At 39.7% G+C, this 25143-nt stretch overlaps 1 protein-coding gene across 1 annotated transcript in view; it reads right to left on the bottom strand.

Moving 5' to 3' along the window:
* LOC136858670 (NADP-dependent malic enzyme) overlaps positions 1-25143 on the bottom strand; it is a 206374-nt gene that overhangs the window by 34790 nt on the left and 146441 nt on the right. Inside the window, exons 10-11 of the mRNA XM_067138386.2 lie at positions 14983-15125; positions 3431-3601 (exon numbers count right to left, since the gene is read on the bottom strand). Coding sequence (XP_066994487.2) covers positions 3431-3601; positions 14983-15125 — 314 coding nt within the window. The remainder of the gene's footprint in view (positions 1-3430; positions 3602-14982; positions 15126-25143) is intronic.

Genomic DNA, 25143 nt, shown 5'->3' with positions numbered 1-25143 from the left:
ACCACCGGGTGTTCTAACTCCTCGTTCAGTAATTAAATGATTATTTCAATTTTAGCAATATAAATTATTGAAAGTTCACGACTAATACGGCATTGCAACAAAACAACTTTCCACAATACGTAATTTAATAGGCCTATAAATCCTACAATGCAATGCGATCGTAGTTCAGTCACAAAAAAGGATAAAAGGAACAAACGAACTTTCCTCCTTACAGTAATACAGTGATACCCTTCCATCTGTAGAGAAACTGGGATCACCTGTGATCCACCGCTTCAGCTAGTAGGACTTCAACGATTTTTCATTCCAATTAAGTTACAATTTTTTTTTTTTTTTTTTTTTTTTCTGCGTCACGCCGACACAGATAGGTCTTATGGTGGCAATGGGATGGGAAAGGTCTAGGAGTGGGAAGGAAGCGACCGTGGCATTAATTAAGGTACATCCCCAGGATTTGCCTGGTGTGGAAATGGGAAAACACGGAAAACCTTCGTCAGGGCTGCCGACAGTGGGGCTCGAACCCACTATCTCCCGGATGCAAGCTCACAGCTGCGCACCCCTAAGTGCACAGCCAACTCGCCTGGTGATTTTTCTTTGGGGATTGCCACAGACACACTACTTCTTCACAATAAATCACAACACGTTCTGAAGATAAAGTGTACGCGTACAACAGTTCACATCGAGGAGGAGGTATAAGGGGTATGGGTTGTGCAACGTAGTTCGACGTTGTCAAATTGTTCCTTGTTTCTCCTGACGGAAATTTCCCAAGAACTATTTCTGGTAACTTCCGAGAATTTCCATTTTTGTTCGTGGTGTAAACAAATCTTGAGAAATGAGAAGGGAATTCTGTCGAGCACATCAATTACTGGAAGAAAATCGGCTTCTTTAAAATAGATTAAAAAGGCATCAAATAGGCAAATATACTCAAAATAGGCACAAACCCCTGAAATAGGCATTTATAGGCACAATGAAACCAACGAAATCTAGCTTAAAGGAACCCAAAACGGATTTATATCTCAAAAGCCTACGTTTCTGAACACAGGAATAAAATAGGCAAATAGGCAAATTCCCGTCTCTACTAATAACAAACAAATTAAGGTTGTTAATAAATTTAAATATCTTGGAGAGATTATAACTTGGAACTTAAAAGAGAAAATATCAGTTGAAAATAGAATTACCAAATTAAAACAAGCACAACATATTACTTGGCCAACCTACAAGAAGAAATCTCTCTCGATAAATGCAAAATTTAAACATTACAACTCCGTTATTAAGCCTGAAGCAACCTATGCTTGTGAAACCTTATTCAATTTGAATACGAAATCAACAACAGAGAAATTACAGAAAATAGATAGACAAATCATTAGAACAATTCTGAACAAAAAACACCAAGTAGATGGACAATGGCAATTACTACCCAATGAAATTGTATACCAGGAGACTGAGTCTATAACAGATACAATACGGAAAAGAAGAGTTGCTTTTTTTCTGTCACATATCACGACTACAAGAGACTAGGATACTCAAACATTTATTCAACTACTTTTGGAAAAGTAAAACTAAAACTAAAAATCACTGGTTCAAAGAAGTCCAAGAAGATTTAAATGAATTAGGCTTGACAATTCAACAAATTGAAAACAGAGAAGAGAAGAGGATCCTGAGAAATAACAATGTGAGACTTAAACTGAAGACCTATACACGCAAACAGTACAACATAACTGACAAAGAATGGGCAGCCAGGTCAGAGAGAATGAAACATTTCTGGGAACAAAAGAAGAAAAATCAACCAAATTGTAACCAATATTCATAAGACTTGACCATATATAGATTGATTTCAGTGCTCCGATGTGGGCGTAAAATAAAAAATAAAAAAATAATAAGTAAACTGAAATGCATTATCTATAAAACATGGTGTGCTTCAATATGAACCACTTGTTATAACATCAGATACAGTTATAACAACAAGACCTGATGAAACTATTAGATATCTTGGTGTAAATTATCTTAAAGCTACTGTTTTCAACCCCCAAGTCGACAATGAAGAAGCTGAACAAGAAACTGAGTTTACTTAGCATCCTCTCCCTTGCTACAGTCATACAAGATATTTATTGAATTATCCTTTTATATCTGTCCAACTTTCAATTATCCTCTTCAGATAACATCACTGCAAAGACTAACAGCAAAATTTCTCTCGGATGCTGATGTACTTACAAGGACCATGCTGAAAGAAATATTACAACTGCCAATAGATACACATGACTCATGCTGTAACCTCCAAAGAAATACCAAGGCCTTGGACTTTTCAGAGCTGCCTGGGAAGCATACTTCCTACACATTAATGCACGCCATGTCCTTATCAGCTCTAATAACATTTATGTAGTTCATATGCACGACATCAATGGTGAAATAGATTAATGTTTGCATAAACTACATCTATGTAGCAAACTGCCAGATTCAGAACTTAAAAGTGCCTGTCAGTTGAGACAAAGACCTACGCCTGAAAGAATATGAAAGGTAGTGCTCCTTACCTCATAAGGGCACAAGAGTTACTCTGTTTAAGGAACATATGGCAACCAACTGATGGATGAAAAATCCTGAGGGATTATTGAGGCAGTGAATGGAGAGATTCACTCAAAATCATTGTTAATGTTTAGCCATTCTAGGCATTACCAGGCAGATCTCAAGATGGCAACCACTGTTGTCACTGCCACAGTGAGATAGAAACTCTGGCACACATCTTGGGTGCCTGCAAACATTGTGAAGTCCTTAGAAATGCCCACCCGGACCTTGATTGCTGATGCCTTAAGGGAACATCAATATAAAGTACACGAAGAATTACATGAACTTGCACTTGATGGATCCTGCAAGCAGATAGATATGATAGCCATTCCAGCCGGTGCAACTCATGGTTCTACCTGACCCTCTAGTTAGATCTGAGCCCTCTGGAACTCAAACAGCAGATCTTCAAAAAGAGAAGTGTGATGCCTACAAACCTGCTAATAAAGCAAAATATAATTTAACATCTATAGAAGTAGTGGATCTTATGGTTTGAGCTAAGGGCACAATAACATCCACATTTGACAGTTCTGCAAGTTCTTCAGGCCGGATAACAATTTATGAACATGGTGGCCTTGATGGCTGTTAAGGGTTCTCTTGCTATTTTGAGGAATCATTTGTATAACTTTTATGAGTGTCAGAAATCTCATTTACCATCTCATTATAAGATATAGTATAAATCATGTTTGGAATGCTTTGTCTACTGGGCAACCTCTATCTAGGGAAAGCTGAATAGCATATACTGTTAAAAATAAAGAGGAATGCTATTTTGTGATATTACATCATGCATGCAAACTGTACTTTTTATTAAGATATTTCAACACAATACCATAAATAATATCTTACTGTCATCAAAATAAGCACGTAAGTCACTTATTACCTCTGCTGAGATCAGGAATAACTGCTCCTGAATATGATGGATGCCAGTGCAGATGACTCCAAGCGCAACTCCCGGGAAGATATATGCATTATTGCCTTGACCAGGATAGTAAGTTCGGCCTCCATACTTGACAGGTGGGAAGGGAGAACCACTGGCGAAGATGCATCGCCCCTATACATAACATAAAAAATAGGTTGTAATATGGATTTTTAGAACAAGAGCTGAGAAACTTTACAGTAAATTAACATAATTGGAGAATGGACATTTTTTTCTGACTTGAGAATGCAAAAACTGATATTTTAAAATAGGAAAATCAGAGGTCAGGATCAACAGCAAGGATAGGATAGTGATGATGATTATTATTATTATTATTATTATTATTATTATTATTATTATTATTATTATTATTATTACTACCAGGTTTTCGTGGGTCATAGAGGTGAAAGAAGGTGTGGGGCTACGAGAGACAAAGATTAATTTAAAATTTTAAAATAAAGGTTATATTTCTTTTCAGAAAATTAAATGTTAACAAACAATATTTCAGGTACGGGTAGTCAGGCACAAAATAGCAATTTTGATACAAGAATAGAAAACCCAAGGATTGGTAATTTACAAGCTTCCAAAGTCGCTAATGTTGCGTTTAGATAGATAAGGAGAGAAATCTCCCAAAACACAATTTTCAAGAGCACTTTGCTCTAACGGTTACAAATTTACGACCTTCCCAAGGCACCACTCAATATTACATACATACTCTCCAAATTCAACTAAGGAGACTGCTCTCCCAACCCTTACATCCTGATTAAGACAACCTCTAAGTTTACATTAAAGATTATAGCTTCTTTGTTCAACAGAATTACATTATTAGGCCTCTCTAGGCACACCCTACAATTTACAATGTCATGGTAATTACCTTTCCTATTACACAGGGGTATCTAGTACCCACACTAACGGGCCTACGTGAAGAACAGATTACATTACTGGCCCAAACACAAAATGTATGGAGGCGTACACTTGCGCTCCTAGAAAACCGAGTTTAAAACCCTACTTGGGCTTGTGGCCCGGCGATGCACAGGCTAATCCCACATTACTGAGGTGACTAGAAGAACAAGTTAATTTGAGATTTACCGGAGAAAAATAGTTACAAAATCGTAGTCACCTCAAGATTAATTGAAGGGGAATTCAAGAAGGTAACACACTCTCTATCCCCGATTTACACTGTAAGTCTTTAAGAAATTTTACATGAGAAAGAAGAAAGTTTACATTTTAGAAAACATACGGTTACATAGTTAAAGATTAGAACCTTCCCCTCCGGTCAGTTTGTGGAGATCATGACCTAGATGGAAAAACTGTTGGCCATTCCCTTTGCTGATGTTCTGCCTGCCAAAGATTGAGACCCCCCGCATCCTGTCTTAATAAAACAAAAAAACAAAAACCACACACACAGTAATTCGACGATCAATAAGTTAACTTGAAAAAGCCGCAGCTTTTATACCCCGAGAGGAGGGTTCGAGAAGGCTCTGGACTAAATCTGGACACACCCTCTCATTTTATTGGATAATCAAAAGTTACAAGAAGCTTATGATTGGCTGAAAAAATAAATACAGAAAATTTGCCATTGGTCAGACTCAAAAGCTGGTGGGATGAGAAGGAAGTGTTGCAAACCTTGAAGTACCAAAAATAATGAAAGTCCATTCAGTTGAGAAAACCTATAAACACAAAATTTCTTCAAATCTCTAATTATTACACTGTGCACAAGAGCTCAGTTCTTTAGTAGAGACATATATGAAGAAAAGTGTGAACTTCTAGTAATACACCAAAACAAAACAAGAAAATCCAGTCAGCTTAGGAAACTTTAAAATAACATATTCCTCTGTTTTTTAGTAGTGACATCTTCTGATCAATGTCCCAACTTAATGCACTAGCTGTTTCAAGATTTGTTCAATAGATAGCGTTCCTTAAGGCACTTCTTTTAAATGTGCAGGGTTGAGGTGAATCTCCCAGTATTATAATAATAATTAATAATAATAATAATAATAATAATAATAATAATAATAATAATAATAATAATAATAATAATAATAATAATTAATAATAATTAATAATAATAATAATAATAATAATAATAATAATAATAATAATAATAATAATAATAATAATAATAATATTGTAACAATTTCATGACTACTGATAAATAAAATCATGAATAAAATATATAAAAAATTTAAAATTACTCAAAAACGTAATAAAATTATTAAACATAATTAACAAAAATGTCCGTAGTATGGGCGCCAGAGTTCACCAGAATGGATCCCTCGAATTTAGATAGAGCATGATGATAATTCTTTATATCCCAGGGCGTGTACATAAAAGCTGCGTACTGGTATATCTGCTTCAGGCCTTTCCTAACCTTCTGAAAACAACTAAATACGTAGGAACTGCACCTAGGTTCATCAATAACTCCATGGATTCTAAAATATCTATTCTCTATATATTCTCAATAAAATCCGTGCGTGAGCACCTCGTCAACACACCAAAATACATTTATAATACACAAACAAAAGATTGCTGGAAGACTCCATATTTACAACAACAATGAAAACAGTGGGAAAACAAAAGCGAGAACTAAACCACCATTTGTAGTTAGTTTGTTGAACAATGTACATATATGCAGATAAGAACCCTTCACTGTCCCTATATCAATACGACTTGCCGATTCTCATAATCGGCAGTTATAACATCACACAGATACTGTACCTCGTAATACTGTGTTCACAGACTTAAACCCTTGTTGTAAAGATATATACATTTGAGCAACACACACTTGTCGATCCTGAACATAAATTATGGAAAGTCTGAGATAGCTTTCACCAACATATAATGCCAGGCCGCCACAAGTGCTACAATACCTAATGCGTAAGCACTCCACAATTTGTTGACAGGCTAGTTCAAGATGCCGTAGTTCCTTCTCGATGTACTCTGATTCACAGACATGAAGGGCGTGATCCACCAAGGTCTTCATCATGGTGCGCTTCTGGCCAGGATGGTGATTGGAATTTTTGTTTAAGTATCGGTCTGTGTGTGTTGGTTTTCAGTATACTTGATGCCCTAGGGATCCATCATTCTTCCTCTTCACCAGCACGTCCTGGAAAGCTAATTCCCCATCCTTTTCCTTCTCCACAGTGAATTGTATACGAGGATGAACACCGTTCAGATGTGCAAGAAAGCCGCCAAGTGCCTCCTCTCTATGTCCCCATATCACAAAAGTGCCATCCACATAGCGGAACCAACAGCTGGGTTTATTTACAGCAGTCTGCAGGGCTTCCTCTTCAAAGAACTCCATATAAAAATTAGCAATAACAGAGATAAGTGGGCTTCCCATGGCAACACCGTCTGTCTGTTCATAAAATTCATGTTTCCATTGGAAAAATGTTGTCGTAAGTACATGTTCAAATAAAACTATTGTCTCCTCTGAAAAGAGATGTTGAATATGTTCTAGAGTATCCTTGATTGGTACCCTAGTGAACAGCGAGACGACGTCAAAACTAATGTGTATATCCCCCGGTTGTACTTGCAAGTGTTGCAGTCTGTTTATGAAATGGGCCGAGTCTCTGATGTGTGAGTCCTTAGTCCCTACGTAAGGTTGCAGTAAATTGCCGAAATATTTTGCGACTTCATAAGTAGGAGAGCCAATGGTACTAACGATGGGACGAAGAGGAACGTCTGACTTATGGATCTTAGGGAGGCCATATAGTCTTGGACATAAGGCTTCTGATTTCTTCAGTTTCTTCTGTTCTTCTGCTGAAATAGAAGATTTCTTAATCAGAGTATTGGTCTTGCGCAGGATACTCATAGTCGGATCACGGGGAAGTTTCTCGTAGATCGAAGGATCAAGAAGTTCTTTGACCTTACGTTCATAACCCACGGTGTTCAAGATAACAGTAGCATTACCTTTGTCAGCTGCTAATATGATAATACTTTTGTCGGCTTTTAAATTCTTTAGTGCAAGCGCCTCCTTTTTGCTAAGATTAGGTTTTGGTAACTTGGCCTTGCAGAGTATCTTGGAACAGTCGTGACGTATTTCCTCGGAAACCTCTGGTGGCAACTGACGTATTTCTGATTCTATGTTGGAAATGATATCTTCTATTGGGATGGCCACCGGTGTAACAGCAAAATTGCCTCCTTTTGCAAGAACAGTAGTTTCATCTTCTGTTAAACAATGGTTAGATAAGTTAACGACTGTCCGGGCAGGATCCACTCTGTTGATCGGATTCCTCGTCCTCATATTGCCACTTACACGTTCGTACTTTTTCTTCTGCCACAGCGTATCCTTCTTCTCCTGATGTTCCATGGTGTTGTAAGTAATCCCGTCAATTCGGTCCCAGTCATTCCAGTGCATCGAGTTGCCTGTCGTCAAATGTAGTGATAAAAGCCGTTCAACATTAAGGGCCAGTTCTTTATGAGTAAAATGAATACATTCCCTAAGAAGAGCTTGTTCCGTCCTGTTATAAATTCTGTGTGCCGAAGGGGTTGAAAAAAGTCTCTTCTGTCGTAGAAATTGTGGAATAACACCGGTGTCGCGGCAGCAGAGTAAGAATGTATGAGAGCACAATAGATGGGATTTCTTCTTGCTAAGCGTTTCAAATTGCCGACTTAAACGATAAATATCCTCCCCATAGAGGTGGGTCATTAAAGTATGAAGGCTTTCACGGCCAGTGTCAATATAATAAAAATCTTCTGGGCTATTATGCCGTGGTCCACTCCTCTCGCTTCTTCCAGACGTTTCAACTACTGCTGCGGTAGTCATCTTCTGTGGCGTCGTGTAGATACGCTCTCTTGTATCCCGCTGGCAACTGCGAAAGTTGTTTGGGAAGCAGCTGTATTTATGTGTAAGTGTGCGGCCTCCAATTGGTTCGCGCCGTGCAGTCCGACATCTGATTGACTATCTGAAAGCACGACCTCCGATTGGGTCGTGCCGAGCAGCCTGACGTTTGGTTGGGTTTCTGAGCACACGACCTCTGATTGGCTCGCGCCGTGCAGTATGTCACCAGGTGGAATATATGAGGGCATGACTTCTGACTGGGTCACTCCGAGCAGTCTGTCGTGTGATTGGATCTCGGAGTGCACGACCTCCAGTTGGGTCGTTTGGTATCTTCTGATTGGGCAGTAAATGAACCTATCGTATCTATAAGTAAGGGAACGGGAAGGATCGAGGTATTGCATTGATCAGTAGACCAGGCAAGGTGTTCTCTGGCCTTATGGAAAGGAGGGTTTGATCAATAGCTGAGGGTAAGTTATAAGAAAATGAGTGAGGTTTAAGAGGGGCTGTTATGATTAGATTTTTAATATGAGTCAAGTACAGTGAAACCTTGTTAGTGCATTCCTCATTAACATGTTTTCCCACTTAGTATGTTGTAAATTCAAAGTTCCGATTCTCATCATATTAAGTCTCTATAAAAGTACCTCACTTATCGAGTCGCAAATGATTTTTTTACAAGTTGCTTTACGTTGCACCGACACAAGACAGGTCTTATGGCGAAGATGGGATAGGAAAGGGCTAGGAGTGGGAAGAAAGTGGCCGTGGCCTTAATTAAGGTACAGCAAGCTCACAGCTGCGCGGCTCTAACCACACAGCCAACTCGCCCAGTAATCCCCCCCCCCCCCCATTATTACCGCTCAGTATGATCACTTTTTTCTAGCCCTGAAAATGTTCTCATCTCTAGCGAAAGAAACATGATATCCAACTCAGGTAAGAGCTCTCGCTGCAGGTGGCAGGTGTGGGTAAATTGCCTGATAACGCAACTTGAATTTCTGAAGTTCAAAGAGTAAGTTGCACCTTCGAGAAGCAAGTCGTTAGGCTGAGGAATGTTCAGTTTTGCTTGCCAATTAGCAGCAAAATTGCTGAATTATTCAGTGAGCCTGTTTGTGCTTATGTTTTGCTTTCCAATCAGAAGTTAGAAATTTATTTTCTGTTGAGTTGTACAGTGAAGGATAGCGAATATTTGTCGCATGATAGCCTACATCTGGACTAGGAACATAATTGTGTGAAGCTGACTAATAATAATGATTTTACTGTATTTGCTTTACGTCCCACTAACTACTTTTATGATTTTTGGATATGCCAAGATGCCAGAATTTAGTCCTGCAGGAGTTCTTTTATGTGCCAATAAATCTACCAACACGAGGCTGACGTATTTGAGCACCTTCAAATACCACCAGACTGAGCCAGGATCGAACCTGCCAAGTTGGAGACAGAAGGCCAGCGCCTCAACTGTCTGAGCCACTCAGCCCAGCGTGTGAAGTTCACTAACATCGTGCATATTTGCCTAGTGATAGTCTAGTTATGGATATGGGGAAAGTCTTGAAATTTCTTACTAATGAAGACAAAAATTAAAATCCTTTAGAAAGTAGAGAGGGGTAAAATATTGAAACTCGCACCTTTGAGTTTTGATTCGATCACTCGAGTTGGTCAAAGTTTTGTCGGATCAAAATGGCGGCCAAAGTCATTCTCTAGTAGTTGCACATGGCCGAGTGTAACCACCAATTCATTACCTAAGAGCGTGATCAGAAAATTATGTTTATTAACCCACTGGTCCAAAAAATATAAGGCTTCTATTAAAATTTGTTTTAGAAAGAGTGTGATCTTCAATGCTATATTTCAATATTTTTGTGGGCCCCAGTGCAAATGTTTTCATATTTGTAGTCTGGTGTTTATCACACTTTTTTTTTTTGCTAGGGGCTTTACGTCGCACCGACACAGATAGGTCTTATGGCGACGATGGGATAGGAAAGGCTTGGGAGTTGGAAGGAAGCGGCCGTGGCCTTAATTAAGAGTACAGCCCCAGCATTTGCCTGGTGTGAAAATGGGAAACCACGGAAAACCATTTTCAGGGCTGCCGATAGTGGGATTCGAACCTACTATCTCCCGGATGCAAGCTCACAGCCGAGCGCCTCTACGCGCACGGCCAACTCGCCCGGTACACCTTTTTATGTGCTGTTGTTATTTTATAAGCCCCACCTGAAAAGGTTTTCATATTTTTTCCCCCTCCTGTTTTTCACGCCTTTTAATACTCTCCTGGAGAGTACAGATTGGGAAAGGGTAGCGCTGATGCTGATTCGGAACTATTTGATAAGATAATCATCTATGTGGGAAACAATATGGAAAGGAATGTATTGTAGCGGGTGATCTCAATTTACCAAATGTCAATCGGGAAGGTAATGCGAACGACAGTAAACATGACCAACAAATGGCAAATAAGTTAATATGGGAAGGACAGCTAATTCAGAAAGTGATGGAACCAACTAGAGGGACGAATGTTCTGGACATGGTGCTGGTGGAGCTCTATAGAGAAACCGAATAGATGGTATTAGTGATCATGAAGCCATTTTTGTCACAGTCAAAAATAAATGTGATAGAAAGAAAGGTCTTAAAATTAGGACTATTAGGCAGTACCATATGGGTGATAAAACAGGCATGAGGGAGTTTAAAAAAGTAATTATGATCGGTGGAAAACTGTAAATAAAAATGTAAACAGACTCCGGGATGGGTTTAAAGTAATTGTTGAGGAATGTGAAAACACATTTGTACCTTTAAAGGTGGTAAGGAATGGTAAAGATCCATTATATTATAATTATATATATTATATATATATATATATTATATTATAATTAGTAAAAAGACTAAGGAGGTGGTACAGGTTGGAAAGAAATAGGGTTAGAAATGACTGTGGAAGTAAGGATAAATTGAAGGAACTTACTAGGAAACTGAATCTAGCAAAGAAGTCAGCCAAGGATAATATGATAAGCATAATTGGCAGACATACAAATTTTAGTGAATTCTCAAATATCGATGTTATTAGTGGATCAATCGATAAATACTACATATCAAGAGTTGTAGGGAATACAATTTTAGATCTTATTATTCTTACACAGTTTTACCGTACCAGCCATGATAACAGAGATATACATAATTTAGATTTTTGTTGCTCAGTCCACGTCAACGATGAGCATCACTAACATGGAAATATTGTTCAGTCGTGTTAACTGGCGATGGTCGTGTTTTCATTACATTGTCTTAAGGTGAAAAACTAAGTGCTCATCAGCCCAGCATATCGGCACGGAAAATTGTAAACAATCGAAATGAGAAAATGTCGTGAAGGATCGTCATGAAAGGAGGACTCCCCTTTATGTTGGATGCCCTAATATCACAGTCAGAAGAAAACTAGACGTGAAGGCCAACAATATTGTAAGTCCAGAAAACTGATCAACAGTAACATTACATTGACTTGTCGTAATATACTTTGTCTCTTCTGCTGTCACTCATCTCCAATAGATGATATTACTATTGCGTGTCAAGTAGAACAGCCTGCCTGAATATTGGTGGGAAGTACCTGGGGAATTAGATCATCATCAGCATTCTGTTTACTCATTGCTGAGCGTCGTGACCTCATTTCTTCACTTCATCAGCAACTGCATCCTTAACGAGATTTTTCCATCCTAAGCGGTCTTCAGCTCTTCTTAAGATATTGTGAGCAGGTAGACCGGTGATCTTTGCTTGGTCTAACCATACTTGTTCTGCCTCTTGGTCTGGTGCCTTCAATTTTGCCTTGCCGAATGGTATTTTCTAAATTGTCTCCTTTTTTCCTCAAAATGTGTCCCAGGAACTGGAGGCAACTTTTACTAATGCGGGAAGATAAAAGTTTTGTGATACTCAGTTTTTATATAATGGAGGCATCTTTTGTTCTTTCTGACCATGGTATACGGAGCATTCTCCGCTAATACCACATCTCAAGGACATCTATTCAGTTCTTGTCACTAGCCTTCACAGTCTAAGTCTCACAACTGTACATGAAAACGGAAAACACCGGTGATTCCACCAATCGTATTTTCACTGTTTTGGATAATGCCTGGTTCTGCCAGAACTTTGTAAGTTTAACCATTGCAGCATGACCTAGGACAATCTGTCATTTTATTTGTTTATCACAATTTCCCGTGTTAATGATTATGGAGCCCAGATATACAGAATCATTCACCAACTCCAGATCTTTCAGGCATCCTGTCATTTGGATTGGGATTCGACTTTGTTGGTAGATAACCATTAGTTTGGTCTCTTTCATGTTAATTTTTAGACCAAAATCGAATTAATGATTTTTCACTCTAGAGAGCAATTCATCAACTTCTTGTCCACCTCCTGCAGTGAGTGTAGTATCAGCAAAGCGTAAATTGTTGATTTTCCTACCACCGACTGAAATTCCACTATCCCAGCCATCCAGTGCTCTTCTCACTACATACTCTGCGTAGATGTAAAGTTGGGGTGACAATATGCAACCTTGCCTGACTCCATTTGTCACACTGAAAAATTCTGAGCATTCACCATCCACCCTTACGGTTGCATTATGACTGTTATAAAGATCTTTCAATAATGACGTTAAGTGTTTTGGGACTCCACATTCATTGAGTACTTCCCACAACTTGTCCCACTTGACACAGTCGAAGAGCTTTTTATAATCAAGTAAACAAATATAGGCAGGGACACAGAAGAACTCGCAGCATTTTTCAATTACCTGCCTCATGTTTGTTATTGACTCTCATGAGGAATTTGATAACTTTCTCTTTTTAGCATGTCATTCCTCTGTTTCATACATGTTCTGATAACTACTGGTATGTGACACACTGGTTCATCACAGTATTCCAGCCATACGATCTCTGCTATGAGGCTGTGACAGGAATGAGTAGTGAACACACTTTACGGAAAACAACACAGAATGTTCACTGGTGCCTGTCCAATTTGTCCTCTTGAATTCCAACTTTATTTTCATATTGTGATCTTTCCTACTTTTAAAGACACCACGCAAACTTATTCGTCTACTAATGTCATTCCATGCCATCTCTCCACTGAAAACTTGGAACATACCACTTAGTTAAACAGCTTATCTCCTTTCTCCCAAGTCTTCCCAGCCCAAACTTAGCAACATTTTTGTAACGCTACTCTTTTGTCGGATATTACCCAGTACAAATCGAGCTGCTTTTCTTTAGATTTTTTCCAGTTCTTGAATCAAGTAATCCTGGGGAGGGTCCCATACACTGGAACCATACTACAATTGGGGTCTTAAAAGAGACTTATATGCCCTCTCATTTACATCCTTCCTACAACCCCTAAATACCCTCATAGCCATGTCCTTCAGGATTTCAGGAGTGAAAGCACCTTGTGCAGCAGCAGCTCCTAATAAGATCTGTACATTTCATTTACAATCCTACTTATGAGATCACTCCAACGAAGATCTTTCCTTTTTCCTATTTGTGAAACTCAAAACCTGACTTTTAACCCCGTTTATCATCATACCATTACCTACTGTCCATCTCATATCATTATCAAGGTCATTTTGAAGTTGCTCACAATCTTGTAATTGTAATCTTGTTATAACATCATCCACAAAAAGCCTTATCTTTGATTCCACTTCTTTACTCATATATTTATACATATATAAGAAAACAAAGGTCCAATAATACTCCCTTGAGGAATTCCCCTCTAAATTATTACAGAATCAGATAAAGATTTGCCTACTCTAATTCTCTGAGTTCTATTTTCTAGAAATATAGCCACCAATTCAGTCACTCTTTTTGTCTAGTCCAACTGCACTTATTTTTGCTAGCGGTCTCCCATGATTTACCCTATCAAATATCTTAGTTAGGTCAATCACGATACAATCCAACTGACCTCCTGAATCCAAGATATCTGCTATATCTTGCTAGAATCCTACAAATTCAGCAACAGTGTAATAACCTTTCGATGTACCACTCTTATGGATGGTTTAACAAGAAAATAGCTCATGGCATTTTATTGTTCTATACCTTTTTCAGATACAGCCAAAGAAGGGCAGTCATGTGAAAGGTTAAGTCCAAGTCTATATAGACTGTAAAGAGAGTGCTCTGGTGATTGTTTTAATAGAGCTTTTAAGGGTTCGTATATCTGTCAGTATTTTTTTGAAAACTAATATGATGCTTGCTTTCTTCTATACTGGAAGGAAGAGATCAAAGTAAGATCAGCAATTATACAAAACAACATGAAACTGCAAATGGCCACAGAGAGCAAGAAAGTGAGTATGTTATGACAAGACACTGACGGGGAGAGGCATGTCCACTTATGCGTCTCAGAATCTAAGGAACAATATGAAGCATGGACAAAAATATAATCACGCACATGCTAAGTAATTGTCCCATCAATGACGGGTATTACATTGTGCTTTAAACATGAAACAACTGATTTGATCACAATTAGCAAAATTCATGGCCCCGAAATCTTTCAATTTCTAAACATATAGTTTATTCAACTCTTCCTGTAGAAACTAATTCAGGATAAATACAATTAGAAAATATCTGAAAACAAAAACATTAAATGAGAGATTATCTTTGAAAAAGATATCATTTAATCTAATCCCAGTTTTTCAATTTAGAAATTTTGGAGGGCTTAGTACGTTAACTGTTTTAGGTTGCAAAATAACTCTCAAACTTGGTAATCCACGCATTAATAACTGGGGAAAAAAATCTCCACTTACCTCTGTATGTCTATAAGCCTCTTCAGCAGTACATTCTGCTCTGCTGGTGGGGTTACTCAAAGCAAATATGATTGGTCGTAAGTTGAAGCTAGCCATGTCCTTCAGGATTTCAGGAGTGAAAGCACCTTGTGCAGCAGCAGCTCCTAATAAGTTAAGGTACTAGTATTAATAAATGCAGTCATACATTTATATTTCTGAAGACAGCTTATCAAGTTCCTCCTACTAAATACTATGTCCATTTGAATTATAACTACCAGGGTAACTCAGAATGTCCAAGGATTATCTAATGTAAGTTGTGGAAAGGAATAAAAAATTGTCAAACCAAATCATATGTGTTCCTATCTTCACAAATATAGCTTTGTTTGATACTTGTTTGTTCCTTTCCACAACTTATATTTACCTTCCTGGATTTTTTACTCCTGTGTTTGTCCTTTACCTAGTATTTTACCATCCAGGGATAGAAGAAAATAGAAATAATTCAGTAGCCAGCCCCTTTTTATCAGGAGCCAATACATTTTTCGCAAATATACATTATGAACACCACTAGGATCAAGCTACGTATTATTTTTGAAATGTGGCCTTAAGTCGTATAGTCTCAGTTCATATAAGAATGGAAATTTATATTTTAAGAGATACTAACCCAAATAATCACCAGTCACCTTCAAGGTCAGCGTCTTTTAAAATTACAGTACATGTGCCTGTTTGATTTCCCACCAGTAACATTCAACTTGCTTAACAATGCAAACCAACCTTCAAAATCAGTGTAGGGTCTGTTTTTTTGCAGTATGATAAGATGCCATGAACAATGGCTTCATATGCTGTAACATATTAGCATTCATTTTCTTGACGCACCTCACTAAAAGTGCGCATTCGGGATTTTTCATGAAACTTTCAGCCTCCTGTCGGCCCCGCGGTGTAGTGGTAGCATGCCTGCCTCTTACTCGGAGGCCCCGGGTTCGATTCCCGGCCAGGTTACAGATTTTGACCTGGATCTGAAGGCTGGTTCGAGGTCCACTCTCTCTACATGATTACAATTGAGGAGTTATCTGACGGTGAGATGGCGGCCCCGCTCAAGAAAGCCAAGGATAACGGCCGAGAGGATTCGTCGTGCTGACCGCACAACACCTCATAATCTGCAGGCCTCCGGGCCAAGCAGCGGTCGCTTGGTAGGCCAAGGCCCTTTGGGACTGTTACGCCATTTTTTCAGCGTCCTGACACTTCGAGTGAGGATAGGATTTTATAGGATAGTATGTTTTAAACATTTCCAGTTTAAATGGTCCTGAAAATCCGGATACACCTTTAGAATGTTTGTCGGCAATACTACCAAAGTTACTGCATAATTTACACTTCGCAATTCCTTCTTCATAGCACAGCCACGGTAGTCATTCAAGCTACGATTCTCTGCATTGTGTATCATTCTCATACTTCTCTGAATCAGTAACATTCAGCTTGCTTAACCATGTAGCCAAACCTTCAATATCAGTGTAGGGTCTGTTATTTTTTGCAATATGATAAGATGCCATGAACAATGCATTCATATGCTGTGACATATTAGCATTCATTTTCTTTATGCACTTCGCTGAAAGTGGTGAAATTTCCGTTTTCCTGAAAATTGAAATTTCGACGTATTTTTTATGTTTGACCTATCATTGTCTCGAACACCATAAATTTCACACTGGTCATTGTTGTCCTGAACTCTACAGTCGGCACTTCCATCAAGTGTTTTCTCACATTCACTCCCTTCTGTATCACTTTGTGTTAAGTTTACGGGCCCTACTTATGAAGAAATCTGAAAGAGTACCGGTACACTGTTTGTTACTCGCATCAGTCAATTTGTGCGGTTTCGTTCGTTTCATTTTGCCGATTTTCTCAAGTATAGCACAGAAACGTGAAATACACCAGCGTTAAATGGCTTCCGAGTTCGCGGGCTTCGATGTCTGATGCTACGTTGCCAATTTTCCATAAACGCACAGGAATAAAAACAACCGTATTTATAAAGTGCAAACTGTTCAATACCAAAATGCCGTAATTAAATTAAAAGTATAAATATTGTTAGGTAAAAATACAAGAATTGATAAAACACGTCATTCCGTACGTTCTAAATGCAAAGAATGAATTCCACGGGAATTTACAGTATCAGCACTGCTTTGGCGGCAATAGTCGAGGAACGGCTAGTCACGGGAAGGATGGCAGTAATGTAGTGTTTGTGGAATTATTTAACGTAGTAGTTCTCTGCATTTCTCCACACCTCTGGTCTGATCTTTGTACTCGGCTACCGATAGCTGATCATCTGTAATAGAACTCGATGTGTTACGATATGTTCACAAGAAAGGATACTTGTTTGACGGGTTACAATGATATCTCCCATGACCGCTAGGCCCGCGCAGAACTGAAACCTCCATTTCCAAGGTACGAAGAGTAATTACAGAATTCAAGACTCTGCCAAAAGCACAGAAAGTGTTTATTGCACATATTAGAATATATGAGCTACAGAAAAAACCATGAAACACCACACGACTTGTTACTTTGTAAAGTAATGGGAAAGTACATGTAAGGGAACTCCGGATTTCAAAAAATAAATTTTCAAAACCGAATTTGAAAATTCAGGCGCCAGGTAAAAATTTTCAGGCGCCACGGCGACTGGGCGCCCGGTATTTTTCGACCCCTGTTACCATCTGCATTCATCTTTATTGTACATCTCTTCCCTATTATTCCTTCAATCATTGCTGTGTTGATGAGGTGAAAGTACCTCAAGGGGATTACTGTAAGTACCTAGGTATTAATATAAGGAAAGATCTTGATTCGGGTCTCACATAAATAGGACTGTAAATAAAGGTTACAGATCAGGTAGCAGGTAGGGACCCTCTTCGGAGGCAGCCCTACCCAGGGAATGGCGCCCCTGCCTATGCGAGTCCCAGAGCACACTGACCCGGTGTGTATCATCTGGTAAGGGTCCCAGCTCAGGGTTACGAGTGAAGACCTCAACGGAATCTACAGCGGAGAAGTTGAACTTTGGAACGGTGGAGATTGCAGAAGAGGCAGCCCAGTACTCAGGGAATTGTATGAGTACACTATTTATCAGCAGCGTCTGTATCCCATGTTAGGAGCGGCTGCAAGGTGCTCGGTCAACGGTCTCGAAGGCGGAAGAGGAATCCTAACTCCCAACGGCAATGAGAGCGGAAGAACCTAGTGGAGTAAACCACGAAAAAATAATCATTTCGGACTAACAATCCGATCTTACTTTGGAAGCTAATTCCTTCCTTCACAAATCACAACCTCATTCGCAAGATGGAAATGTCGTTGAAAGAAAGCACTACCCCAGGTGGCAGCTCGGCAGAGAAATCCACCATTGCACTATGCAATGCAATGGGACCTAGGATTCTGGGGAGTCCCAACATCTGCGAGAAAGAGCGTCTTGAATCACCTTCCAAACTCAAATTCAAGAAGAACTATTTCATTGGAACAATAAACGTCAACTCACTTACCAGAGTCGGAAAACAAAAAGAACTAGAAAAGCTTTTGGAAAAAAATCAAATTGAGATCCTAGCTGTACAAGAGATAAGATTCCTGGAAGAAAACATCATAGACATCAACCAATACAGAATATTCAAAGGAAAGCCGGCGATTAGAACAACCACCAACATGCCTCTGCTCAGAACCTGCTTCTATGTAAACAAGAAGATAGTATACAATGTCACAGACTTCACATCAAAATCTGAAAGATTGTCTCTACTAACTATTAAATGCAAGAATAAGAGGTACACTCTCACCAACTGTCACACCCCGATCAACGAAGACAACAAGAAGAACCCACAGAAAGTTGATGACTTCTGGGATCTTCTGGAAACTGAAATCACCCGGATACCCAAAAGCAACGTAAAAATCCTGCTGGGAGACTTCAACGCACAGATTGGGAAGGAACGAAAGTACAGAGACATCGTAGGGGAATATCCAGCACATAAGAGGACAAACAAGAATGGGGAAAGGCTCATTGGACTCTGCAAAGCTTTTCAGTTGAAACTTATGTCAACACACTTCAAGAAACTCCCGAGAAAATCAAAGACATGGGTATCTCCGAATCCCGAACTAGGGGAATTCCAAATGGATCACGTAGCGATAACAAGGAAAAACTCCAAGGAGGTGATGAACGTCAAAGTGATTAGGAACAGCGAATTCAATTCAGACCACTATCTCTCCAAAGTTAAAATCCGTTTTCTCCCAATAGGACAAAAGAGAGACCCACCTAAAATAATCAGATACAACACAAACAAAATGAACTTCACTGAGGACATCATTAGAAACTTCAGGGACGAAATCCGGACCGGCAGAAAGGGGAACTGGCAAGAACTATGCACAGGAATCAATGAAGCCGCAAAGAAAACACTCGGACAGGCTAGGAGGAAAAGAGAAATATGGTGGAATGAAGAGTGCGAGGAAGCTCTCAGGGAGAGGTCCGAGAAATGGAGAAAATGGAAATGCTCCAGAGGAAAGGAGCAAATGGAACAACTCAGGCAACAGAGGAAAGAAACATCCAGGATATTTCGAAGGACTAAACGATCATTTGAAAGAGCTCAACTGGAAGAGATCCAGACCGACTTTGTCAAGAACAATTCCAGAGACTTTTATCAGACCTTCAAGAGAAAACTCAAAGGATACCAAGCGCCAAGTTTGAGCTTCAGAAACGAACAGGGTAAAATCGGACTGAACAACCAAGAAAACTGTGAGATATTAGCCAGATACTTCGACACTCTCTTGAATTGTCCTTCCCCAACCTCTAAACTAGATTTTCCAGACATACCAGAGAACTCAGAAGATGACGAACCACCAACAAAGGATGAAGTCAAGGAAGCTCTTGAAAACCTCAAAAACAACAGGGCAAGTGGAGAGGACTCAATAACGGCAGAAATGTTGAAATGGGCAGAACCGGAAATCATAGATGATCTTCACCAAATCATCAAGGAAATCTGAGAGAAGGAGACAATCCCAGAAGAATGGAAAACAGCACTTATCCATCCGCTGCATAAGAAAGGGGACAAGCAGGATGTCAACAATTATAGAGGCGTGTCCCTCCTCCTGATCGCCTATAAAATTCTCTGAAAACTGCTTCTTAATAGAATAGAAGGTAATCTGGACCAACAACTAGGGGAATAACAAGCAGGGTTTAGGAAAGGCCGCTCCTGTATCGAACAAATATTCAACGTGAAGTCAATACTCCGCCACAGAATGTTGAGTGGTAAAAAAATTGTGGTGTCGTTTATAGACTTCAAAAAAGCCTTCGATTCGGTGGACAGAGAGACTTTGGATAAGATCATTAGGGAATTTGGAGTCAAAACCAAACTGGCAAATATAATCAAAGAGACCCTAACAGGCACAACCTCCAAGGTAAAATTCTTCGGGCATCTCTCACAATCATTTGAAATCAAGACAGGCGTGAGGCAAGGGGATGGACTATCCCCACTCCTATTCGACTGTGTCCTAGAAAAGATAGTGAGAATATGGAACTCAGAACTTGAACATCAAGGGATAATCCGGATCTGTCTAGGGAGAAAATCAGGTGGGATTAAAGTCAACTGCTTGGCTTTTGCTGATGACTTTGCTATACTATCAGAAAGTCCAAAGGTCGCAACCATCCAGATTAACCTCTTGGAAAGAATCGCCAGCCAAACAGGACTGAGGATCTCAGCAGAAAAGACCAAATTCATGCGAACATCAAAGATGGACCAAAATTCTTGGAAACAGAGATAGGACGGATAGAAAGGGTCAAGAAGTACCTTGATGAGACGATACAGGAGAATGGCCTAGAAAAAGCTGCAGTGGAAGATCAGATCTCAAAAATGGAGAGAGCATATGGCTTGACAAAAAACATCTACAATAAGAAGTGCTTATCTTGGAATTCCAAATTAAAACATTACAACACCGTGGTCAAAACAGAATGCCTGTATGCCAGTGAATGCCTGTCCATGAACTACAAGCTGGAGAAGCTAGAGGTCCTGGAAAGAAGAATCCTCAGAAAAATTATGAGAGCTGTCCAAACTGAAAGCGGATGGAAACTTTGGAGTAACAAAGAAGTTTACCAGAAGGTGGAAAGAATCTCAGAGACCATGAAGAAAAGGAGGCTGGCGTTTCTTGGACATCTATACAGAATGAATGCAAACAGACTTACCAAACAGATATTTGATTACTTCTGGAGGAAAAAGACCACTACAGCATGGATTAAGGAAACGAAGAAGGATATGGAAAGGTTAAGCATCTTGGAAGACCAGCTGTTAGAAAGGAATACGTTTAGGGACACACTGAAGAATTTGGAAGGTGTTCAAGCCACAGGAAGAACTAGGAAGACCGGAAGAGCCTGGACAGATGAACAACGAAAGCAGGCCAGTGAACGCATGAAGGAGTATTGGACACAGAGAAAACTCCACACGAAGAGAAAGAAGTTGTAGCGTGATCCTTAGTGGTCCATTCGCTTGTGCTAGATGAGGAATGTAATTCCAAGAGGGAGATAAAATCTAGAATAGAACAGGCCAGAAGGCAATTTTTTAGCATGAAACAGCTATTTACAAAATCGGACCTAAGTGTGCAATTAAGAATGCGAATGATTCGGTGCTATGTATTCTCCATTTTTCTCTTTGGATGTGAAAGCTGGACCCTTGACCAAAATCTAGAATAAAGAATTGATGCTTTTGAAATGTATCTATATCGCCGCCTACTCTGAATACCGTGGGTGCTGAAAATTTCAAATGACGAAGTCCTTCATCGCATGAAGAAACAAAAAGAACTATTACTTACTGTTAAAAAAAGAAAAACCCAATATCTAGGTCACATTATGAGAGGCGAGAAGTACCAGCTATTACAACTCATCATTGAAGGTAAAATACAGGGGAAAAGGTCTGTTGGCAGGAGGAAGAATGCATGGCTGAAGGACATCCGAAGATGGCACAACTGCACTTCAGAAGATGCTTTCCATGCTGCAACATCACGTCCAGAGCTGGCTATGTGGACCGCCAACCTCCGCTAGGAGAAGGCGCCTCAAGAAGAAAAAGATCTCATCATATGGTTATGAGAGTATTTAGGGAATGTAGTTAGGATGCAAAGGAGAGGCATATAAATCTCTGGTAAGATTAAGAATATGGGACCCTCACCAGGATTACTTGATTAGAGAACTGGAAAACAATCTAAAGACATGCAGCAAAATTTCTTCCGTTTTTTCTGACAAAAGAGTAGTGTTATGAAAATGTTGCAAACTTTGGGCTGGGAAGGCTTGGGAGTAAGAAGATGAGCTGCTGGACTAAGCGGCATGTTCCAAGCTGTCTGTGGAGAGATAGTGTATAATTATATCATGGTATTTTTAAAACTAGGTTCACAATATGAAGATAAATTTGCAATTTAAGAGGACAAATAGGGGTAAATATTTATTTAGGAAGAGGAGTTAGGGACTGGAATAATTTACCAAGGGAGATGTTCGATAAATTTTCAAGTTATTTGAAATTATTTAAGGAAAAACTTGGTAAACAACTGATAGGCAATTTACCACCTGGGTGATTGCCCTAAATGCAGATCAGTGGTGATTGATTTCATTTCTTATTGAGGTTTCTTCTTGTCCCAAACTTCCCATATCAAGACTGAAGATATGTCTGGATGGCTGCCTTCCTGATGAAGTTGTGATGCAGAAACGGGCTCTTAGGGGGCTGGGAAGAAATGGATGAAGAAAAATCAGGATTTAAATGGAGGAAATCCATAAAAATGACAGTGTATGGACATGTGGAGGTTGTCCTTGTCTTTTAATGTTTAAATGTTTGTTCTTTCCTCATCTTTCTACTGCTCCCTCTTTCCACACTCACCTGTCATCGTGTTATTGTTATTCCATTATGTGTTCATTTTCACGTTTCTCTTTCTCAATCAGGGTGACCTTGAAAAAACCTGACCCCATGGCATTGCAGCCCCGAAAGGCCTTGGCCCACCAAGCGACCAGTGCTCAGCCCGAAGGCCTGCAGATTGCCAGGTGTTGTGTGGTCAGCACGATGAATCCTCTCAGCCGTTATTTTTGGCTTTCTAGACCGGAGATGCCATCTCATCGTCAGATAGCTCCACAATTCTAATCACATAGGCTGAGTGGACCTCAAACCAGCCCTTGGAACCAGGTAAAAATCCATGACCTGGCCAGGAATCAAACCCAGGGCCTCCGGGCAAGAGGGAGGCTGTCCTTGAAAAAAGTTCCAATATTTATAGAGTAGGCAGCATGCAATAAATGAAGGAAAAATGTCTATAAACACTGGTCACAAACCCATTATCTTCAGAGTTACAGTCCACTACCACTGCGATCAATGATCAGCATGTCTTTGATCTACTCTTCACAACATGTGCTCAATGTGACAGCCATCCATTGCAATGCAGCCTTCCACCCTATGTCGCATGGAATCATGCATTCGTTGGAACACCCCTGGCTGTTCCCGGGTTGCATCACAGGTACTGAATACACGTTCTTGTAGCGCATCCACATCAATAATGAGGACAGCATACACCATGATCTTTACATGTCCCCAAAGCCAAAAATCTAAAGAGTTATGGTCAGGTGAATGGGCAGGCTAAGGTATTCACCCTCCCCGACCAATCCATTGCTCATTCATCGCTCATTGAAGACCTGTGTTAGGTGACCTAACCCTATGATGAAAATTGGCCGGTGTCCCATCATAATAAGACCATGATACGACACACTAGTAGGTTGGAAAATTCTAAGTTCCCATGGAGGGAATTTGATATTTTTCACCAATAGAGCATGTCAAAAACAGATCAGGTGTAAGGCTTTTCAGGCGTTTGCTCTATTAACCAGCGTTTCGTCTTAGGTCTGACACTAGACTCATCAGAGTGGGATGTGTCAGACCCTACCCACTGACGCTGGGGTGTATGCAGGTGAACTTATCAGAAGCCCATTATAAGAAGCACAGTCTGATAACTGCATACGGGAGATAATGGGCTTCTGATAAGTTCACCTGCATACACCCCAGACTCATCAGAGTGGGATGTGTCAGACCTAAGACGAAAGGCTGGTTAATAGAGCAAACGCCTGAAAAGCCTTACACCTACACTAGTAGGTTTATGACCAATGTTCAGGTAGGAATGTAATTCCGTCTTTTCTTTCATATGACCCACCGCAAATTATTGAAACATCGTGATCATTGATAGTAGTTATAGCGGACCATAACTCCGAAGATAATGGGTTTGCAACTAATGTTTATAGCACCTTTTTTCCTTCGTTTGCTGCGTGCCGCTCCTCTGTAAATATTGGAACCTTTTTCAAGGACACCCTGTATGTGTGTGTGTGTGTGTGTGTGTGTGTTTAATGTATACACCCTACTGTAGTGGAAACAGAAATAAGTTTCATACTCACTCGTTGAGGGACAAAATTAAATATGAATATCTGTGTAACGGGCTGCTCAGAAGGGCTCTGGACCAATTAAAACAGGCCCAAAGACCATAAAAGAAACCACAAAAATCATGCAAGACATTTGGAAAAGAGAATAAATCCCAGAAGACTGGAAAAATGCATGAATTCACCCACTACACAAGAAGGGAGACAGAACAGATGTAAACAACTACAGAGGAATCTCATTAGTATCAGTTGCATACAAAATTCTATCCCAATGTCTTTTTGATAGAGCCCAACAACAACTAGAACCACAAATCGAGAGAATATCAGGCAGGATTCAGACCAGGCCGATCGTGTCCAGAGCAAATCTTAAACCTAAAGCAAATCCTACGACATCAGAGAATTTGTAGCAAAAATTTAGTCTGCACATCTGTTGATTAAAAAAAAAAAAAAGCCTAAGATTCAGTTGATCGCAAATCACTCTTTCAAATATTCAAAGAACAAGGTTTAGACTGAAAACACTTGCAATCATAAAACACACACTAACCCAAAACAGCCTCCCGAGTATTGACGGGTAAACCATACTTAGTTGGGTTTGGAGGAAATGACAACCCAAAACCGTGAACATCTTTGGTCACAATGGGATAATCACCCATTAGGTTGGGCAGCTTCTTGCCTATGTGGAAAGTAACGGGATACTACCACATTATATTTCCCAGGAAACACACGGTATGGCTCTTTGTGTAAATGATTCCAGAAGTAAAACATCCCTTCAATTGGATTTCCAGGAGGGAATA

This window comes from Anabrus simplex, chromosome 1 (genome assembly GCF_040414725.1).
Source record: "Anabrus simplex isolate iqAnaSimp1 chromosome 1, ASM4041472v1, whole genome shotgun sequence".
NCBI lineage: Eukaryota > Metazoa > Arthropoda > Insecta > Orthoptera > Tettigoniidae > Anabrus > Anabrus simplex.
This window is presented reverse-complemented; position numbering and strand designations above follow the sequence as displayed.